At 42.4% G+C, this 7,562-nt stretch overlaps 1 protein-coding gene across 1 annotated transcript in view; it reads left to right on the forward strand.

Annotated features, from left to right (window-relative positions):
• Positions 1–7,110, forward strand: part of ANGPT2 (angiopoietin 2) — a 44,507-nt gene extending 37,397 nt beyond the window's left edge. The window contains exons 8-9 of the mRNA XM_035109952.2: positions 4,199–4,329; positions 6,491–7,110. Of these exons, the coding sequence (XP_034965843.2) occupies positions 4,199–4,329; positions 6,491–6,651 (292 nt within the window). The 3' untranslated portion in view covers positions 6,652–7,110. The remainder of the gene's footprint in view (positions 1–4,198; positions 4,330–6,490) is intronic.
• The last annotated feature ends 452 nt before the right edge of the window (positions 7,111–7,562 follow it).

The following is a 7,562-nucleotide window of genomic DNA, read 5'->3' on the forward strand; positions in this document are numbered from 1 at the left end:
GAAAGGGGAACCAACATGATCAAGGTACCAGGCAGACCCCTCTACAATGAAAGGTTACAACATTTGGACCTTTTTCTTTTAAGAAAAAAAGGAAGAGTAAAAGGGGAACATGATAGATTATTAAGTGTGGAGAAATTGGATAGCGAGAGGTTTTTCCTCTGATAAAACTAAAACCTGAGGTCATACAATGGAGCTGAATGGTGGAAGAGCCAGGACAGACAAAAAAAAGTATAGTTAAACGATGGAGTTTGCAGCCATCATATGTAGTGATGGCCACCAACATGGATGGCTCTAAAAATGAATAATAATAATTTAATTTATATCCCTCCCATCTGACTGGGTTTCCCCAGCCACTCTGGGCAGCTTACAACACATATAAAAACACAACAAAACATAAAACAAAAGATCCTATATGAGTAACAAACAAACAAACAAATAAATCAAAAGAAACTAAAAACAACAACAATAAACAGTTTACAGTTATACCCAAATTAAAGTCACTGAAAACCCCAACTAAACATTTAACCAACACCAACCCAACAATAACAAAACAGAGGAAGCAAAAATTGAACTGTTTAAAACGTATTATCCAGTTGCCCCAACCCAAGAGCTGTTCCAGCAACAAATTTGTGGTGTAAGACAATGAGTGGCTACTAGATATGATGTCTATGTCCTCTGAATGCCAGTTGCTGGGCAGCACAATTGTGAAGAGTGCAGTGGTGCTCATGCCTTTGCATGTAGGCTTCCTAAGGGCATCTGACTGGGGACACTGAGTACGGGCTGCTGGGCTGGTCAGACTAGATAGAGCAGGCACCCCCAAACTCGGCCCTCCAGATGTTTTGGGACTACAATTCCCATCATCCCTGACCATTGGTCCCGTTAGCTAGGGATGATGGGAGTTGTAGTCCCAAAACATCTGGAGGGCTGAGGTTGGGGATGCCTGGACTAGAGTCTGCAGGGCTCTGCTTATATTAAAAAACAAAGTACAAAGAAAAATTTACTAGCAAGGACATTAGTTTTGACTTAGGTACAGCCCACTTAAGCATTCTGTGGGTCACAGCAGAAGAAAGCTTTCGTTTCTTCTTCATTAGGAAGCAAAATATCATTCTGACTCCAACATAAATATTTCCTCATCTGAAAATAGTTAGGCTCTACAGCAGGGATTTTTTTTTTAAATCAAGGCAATATAATCTTTATAAAGGTAACTTTTGCAAAATGGGTCATTGCCCTTGTCCATTTACATTATTAAAAAACAATTTCTACAGAACAAGATAGCTGTCTGCAAATATAGGTCCTTTTGAAATGCAACCAAGTTTTTGAACCACAAAATGTAGTGTTTGAAAACATGTTTCACTTACGAAACATAGATTATTTTGATAGTCAACCTGACGGTGAAGCTATATAGCAACACTACTTGAAAGCAGTTTCTGCTTATCATTTTGAAAACTTTGAAATGCAAAGCAGCTGAGAAAAAGCCAAAATAAACACTGGTACAGATTAAATAAAATGGCAGCTGCTGAGGGAATCCAACATAAACTAGCAATGACAGTCTCCCCTAGCCATGCACTGAACATGATCCATGCACAGATATAGCCTGAAAAAGGCTGCATGTACCACCAGGAGTTACATGTCTAGTGATTTCAGCTGTGCACACTTTCCCCAAAAGAAAGTACAGTATGTAAATCTCAACTGGGAGACGGAGAGACTTGATCCGGACCTCACTGACTGCTGTTGTTCAAGCATCAGTCATTATATGTTGTGCATAGAGATTCTAAAGCTTGGTGTATTGTACCTATAAACCATGATGATACAGGAAGCATTTGCTAGATCTGGCTTTGTCAGACATTAAATGTTTTCAAATGCACAGGTGGAATGGTTGCCAGAAAATGGCTTCAGATGTATGTCATCTGAATGCTCAGTGCTGAATCTGAGGCGATGTTCCCACGCTATATCTTTGTAGCCATTTGCTGGCTTGCACTCACAGGCATTTTCAAATGACAAGTACCGTGTTTCTCATATTCTAAGTCATGTCTTATAATCTTTTTTTCTCAAGAAAATAAGCCTATGGCTTATTTTCGGGGGGTGTCTTATTATTTTTTTAAAAAATTACAGTATGGTACCTCCCCTGTCCGGCGCCCGGAACTGGCTGCTGCTGCGCTGCTGGGCGCGTTGTCGGCGCTTCAGCAGGGCACGCTGCTGGGTCCCGCCGGGTCGGGGCTTCACGCGGCGCGCGCTGAGGCTCTTGCCGGATCCCGGCTCGGAGCAGCGCGCGCTGCGGCTCTTGCTGCGTCCCGCAGCGCCAGCGCCAAGCGTCAACCCAGCAGCGGGACCGGCGGGGACCTGCAGCGCGCGCGACAGGAAGAGGAGGGACCAGCGAGTGGCAGCCGCGGCGGCCAATGAAGGCTCGGCCGGGTGTTTTTTGTCGTTGTAGCTGCGTCCCGCTGCGTCCCTCCTCTTCCTGTCGCGGCTCGGTGCCCGGAACTGGCGGCTGCTGCGCGCGTTGTCGGCGCTTCAGCAGGGCATGCTGCTGGGTCCCGCCGGGTCGGGGCTCCACGCGGCGTGCGCTGAGGCTCTTGCCGGGTCTCGCCGCCGGGTCGGGGCTCGGAGCAGCGCGCGCTGCGGCTCTTGCTGCGTCCCGCCGCCGGGTCAGCGCTTGGCACGGTGCATGCTGCTGGACATTTTGGAGGGGCAGCAGCAGCCGATTCCAGGCGCTTACAGGCATCTTCCTCTTCCATGGCGCCATCCAGACCTGCTCCCACCACTACGGCTTATTTTTGGGGTATGTCTTATATTTCTTCAACTCAGGAAAATCCTGCCATGGCTTATTTTGTAGGGGTGACTTAAAATATGAGAAACACGGTAAGAAAATGTGAAAGGCCTTCACTTCATCAGGACAATAAGACTCCAGCTTTGGATACATCCCCTTCAGGTTCTCTGTACTGCTCCTGAGAGAGATTAGATTCCTTTCTGAATAACATTTTTGTTGTTGTTGTTTAGTCGTGTCCGACTCTTCGTGACCCCATGGACCATAGCACGTCAGGCACTCCTGTCTTGCACTGCCTCCCGCAGTTTGATCAAACTCATGTTCGTAGCTTCGAGAACACTGTCCAACCATCTCGTCCTCTGTCGTCCCCTTCTCCTAGTGCCCTCAATCTTTCCCAACATCAGGGTCTTTTCCAAGGAGTCTTCTCTTCTCATGAGGTGGCCAAAGTATTGGAGCCTCAGCTTCACGATCTGTCCTTCCAGTGAGCACTCAGGGCTGATTTCCTTAAGAATGGATAGGTTTGATCTTCTTGCAGTCCTTGGGACTCTCAAGAGTCTCCTCCAGCACCATAATTCAAAAGCATCAATCCTTCGGCGATCAGCCTTCTTTACGGTCCAGCTCTCACTTCCATACATCACTACTGGGAAAACCATAGCTTTAACTATACGGACCTTTGTAGGCAAGGTGATGTCTCTGCTTTTAAGATGCTGTCTAGGTTTGTCATTGCTTTTCTCCCAAGAAGCAGGCGTCTTTTAATAACATCTTAAATGTTTATAAATGCTAGCATAAAAAATAGACATATTTCAACTCTGTTATATAGCAATTGGCTTGAACAGTCTCTTTCTATCAGAATCTTAAGAGAAGCAGTGGGGGGCTGGGAACTTTTGAAAAATAAGACCACTTCTTGCAGGAATATAAATTGTAAGCTTTCTAATTCCAACTTGGATCTGCAAGGAAGAATACTTTCTGTGCCAAAACACCAGAGCACTAGTGTTATATCCCAACTGAAGAACAGTATGAGTTTTAATAGGTCAAGCAATTCCATCAATGTGAATTTGCATACAAAAATCATATTTTGAAGAGGAAAAAACACATTCTTTGGCTTTAGATTGGGAGCAGAGAACCCGTGGTCCCTGCAGAAGGCATTGGACTGTAAATCCCTTCAGTCACAGTTAATATCTATACAAACCTCTTTGTTGTTTTTGCTAATCTAGTACAACAGTACAGGAGCAAACAAGGCTATTTCTCTTCCAGAACAACAGATTTTGTTGACAAGAAGTTCCTGGCATACTGTGTGCAAAAGACACATAGTAGATCATTAACTGGAGAACAGAACAGGATACTTCTTGGAAAACGCTTCCTTTCCAGCACAGACTTCACCACCACAATTGCTTCAGCATGTATTCGTTTGTTTCCCATTTTGCTTTTCTACAGGATCCACCTTAAAGGAGTTACGGGGACAGCAGGGAAAATAAGCAGCATAAGCCAACCAGGAAATGGTTTTAGCACAAAGGATGCAGACAATGACAAATGCATCTGCAAATGCTCACAAATGCTAACAGGAGGTAAGAGTAGCATTTTCTGCTCACTTCCTTTCAGACTCTTCCTATTTCTACGGGCGCTGAATCGAGCCATAAAAGTAGATTTTGTCATGGTATCTGGGCAAAACCATGAAAAAATCCAAAATATAGAAATTTTGACGGCTTCCATTTTTTTCCATTTTGATGCTCACTTTTGAATAAATAACACGTAACTGATTAACCAAAAAAGTGGACACATCCAGTTGTCAGGGCTGTGCTCAATAGAACAACAGTAAGATCTGGGATTGCATCACAGCAGAAAAATACCTGGGATACTGCGGTACAACCACTAGGACTTTATGGCTGCAAGGGTGCAATCTGCAATGTAGCTTGTCCAAGTCAGATATGCAGACAGACAGAGGAAGTGAAGAGAATATGGGAATGGCAAACAGTCAAATCATGAACTTTCTTCCCTCCTTTTGAACTGATGTAATGTCACAATAATAGTATGACTGTGTTAACTGACGAAACCTGAGTACAAAGTACTGTGACCCTTAGCTAAATCAGACCTCGGGATGCAACATAGAATTAGATCAGGGGTCAGCAAACTTTTTCGGCAGGGGGCCGGTCCACTGTCCCTCAGACCTTGTGGGGGGCCGGACTATATTTTGAAGAAAAATTTGAACGAATTCCTATGCCCCACAAATAACCCAGAGATGCATTTTAAATAAAAGGACACATTCTACTCATGTAAAAAATGCTGATTCCAGGACCGGCCGCGGGCAGGATTTAGAAGGCTATTGGGCCGCATCGGGCCCCCGGGCCTTAGTTTGGGGACCCCTGAATTAAATAATGGCTGCATTTGGACTAAATGCTAAACCATGGTTTATCATTACAAGACTACACCTAGTCTCACTGGGCTCACATGCTCCCCTTCCTATCTTCTCTTTCTGCAAGATGATTTAAAAAAAGGTACTGCTTCCATTTTAGGTGTCATCTGAACACTAAATTGTGGTTAATCTTAACTACAGTTAGCAAAAACCAGACAGCCTAATAAACTATGGCTTGGCTTATTTCCACTAGCCATAGTTAATATTGCCCACAGTTTGTGCAGTCTTGCCTATGCAGACACTTACTGGGCTCTAAGCGTTTTTGAACTCCTGGATTCCTCCCAATACCTCTAGGATCAGAGGAAAATGCTTCTGAATGCCATTTGCTGGGGCGTAACAGTAGGAAAGGGCTACTGCCCTCATATCCTGCTTGTGGGATTCCCATAGGCAAGTGGTTGGCCACTGTGGGAAACAGGATATTGAGCTGGATAGGCCTTTGGCCTGATCCAGCAAAGCTGTTCTTATGTTCCTACCACAGGAACTTCACTTTGTAAACACTGCAGCAACTGCTATTACGCATAGCAATAACAATTAGAAATAACTGTGCAGGCCCGATAAAAGTAACTAGCTCCACTAGAACAGCTCATTTTTTTAAACTCACCATTTTTAGATATATCTAGGAACTATAAAAACTAGAGAATGGCAACAGAGGGAATTCTGTTGCCCAGAAGCGGAATTTTTTTGCAGGCATGGCAGCCTCCTCTGAAGGGATGAATAATTTCCACATAAGAAAAGGATAGCTGCTGTGGTTTTCTTGCAAAAGCAAGCTTCGGGTTTTGGGGTGCCAGAAATAATTCCCTATGGTTTGGGATCAATTTATATAACAACAGAGTTTACAAGAGAAGTCCCCCTACATAAGAAACCTGATAATAGGTCCAGGGATTTTTGTGTTTGTGGGTCTTTTAAAGTTGATTGAGCAGAGAATTAAAAGGGGGTGATCAAATTTGATCCAGTGTGTTGAAGCATTTGATCCAGCACAAGGATCTCAGGATGAGTGCCAAAATGGCTACATCATGTTGAACTTGTGCACTAAGATATATATAAAGCAATTCCTGTTCAGCTTACTTAGAATGAGAATAGTTAGAACAGCTGGTGTCAGGTGGTTTATGTAGACTAACATTAAGATGCAAATCTAATATGTTGTATATGTGTATACAACATATACACATATACATATATTCTAGTACAGTATGTTGTATATGTGTGATTATTTTAAGATTTATAAAAAATCTGAGAATTTGTATAAACAACTTGAAAGCAATGCATTTATTATTATTTTCCAGACTCACTTTCACTTTCATTTTCATTTTAAACAGGATGGTGGTTTGATGCATGCGGTCCTTCCAATCTGAATGGTCTGTACTATCCATTGCGACAGAACACAAACAAATTTAAAGGAATTAAATGGTACTACTGGAAAGGCGCAGGCTACTCTCTCAAGGCCACAACTATGATGATCCGACCAGCAGATTTCTAAAAACATTTCCTCTTTGTATGAAGTGCCTATTGAAACAACTTCAAAATACTATATTTGACAAATATTTTAAGACCACAGATGCAGCTTAACTGGTTTTTTCCCCCACCTGGATAACGTGCACATCTATCCTTCGGGAATCAGCTTGTTTTCAACAGCCACTGAATTTCATCGCAATTAAATGTCAAGCAAGAAGAGGTATCTGATGCAATAATGATTTGGCAAAAGAGAACAATAAAAGGACTCCCAACCAGCTTAACGTGTTTGTGCATAACTGGAACTGTGAAATACATCTAGATCATAAACAGAAGTTACCTAAGCTTTCAAAGTGATTCTTTATGCCCTTTTACTGAACTTTAATGACTACCTTAAAACAAGGGACACTCATTTGGTCACCTTTATTGTATTCCTATCTCATGCCATGGTTGTAATTATGTACATAAGCACATTGTTTTGTAATTACTTCCTGTAGTCTGATTCCTACCATTAGTAATCACATATTTGGGGATATTTGGTAGCACGTACTAGTATATTTAATAAGGATTTGTAAAAAATATTTCTATGCTTTACATCCTAGTACCAAATATATAATAATAGACAACTATTTCCCCCTTTTAATATATCAGATATTTCCATCAGTATTTTAAAAGTCAGAATAGCCCTGCAACACATATTGTGTGGTTAAATATATTTTGTAGGAAAATTGCACTTTTCTTCTTTCCTAGTTCCTTTATGTTTAAATAACACCCAGTAGTTGGACATTTCTCGGTATTGTGGATGCATTTCAACAACAGCAAACTGTTTCTGCTCTCTCTGAGAATTAAGTACGGATTAGAGCAGGAGTATCGGGACCAGCCTCCCAGGTGAAAGTTGACATTCTGACACCAGATGATTGACAGGAGGGTTGCCCCCAC

The sequence above is a fragment of the Zootoca vivipara genome, chromosome 3 (genome assembly GCF_963506605.1).
Source record: "Zootoca vivipara chromosome 3, rZooViv1.1, whole genome shotgun sequence".
Taxonomy (NCBI): Eukaryota; Metazoa; Chordata; class Lepidosauria; order Squamata; family Lacertidae; genus Zootoca; species Zootoca vivipara.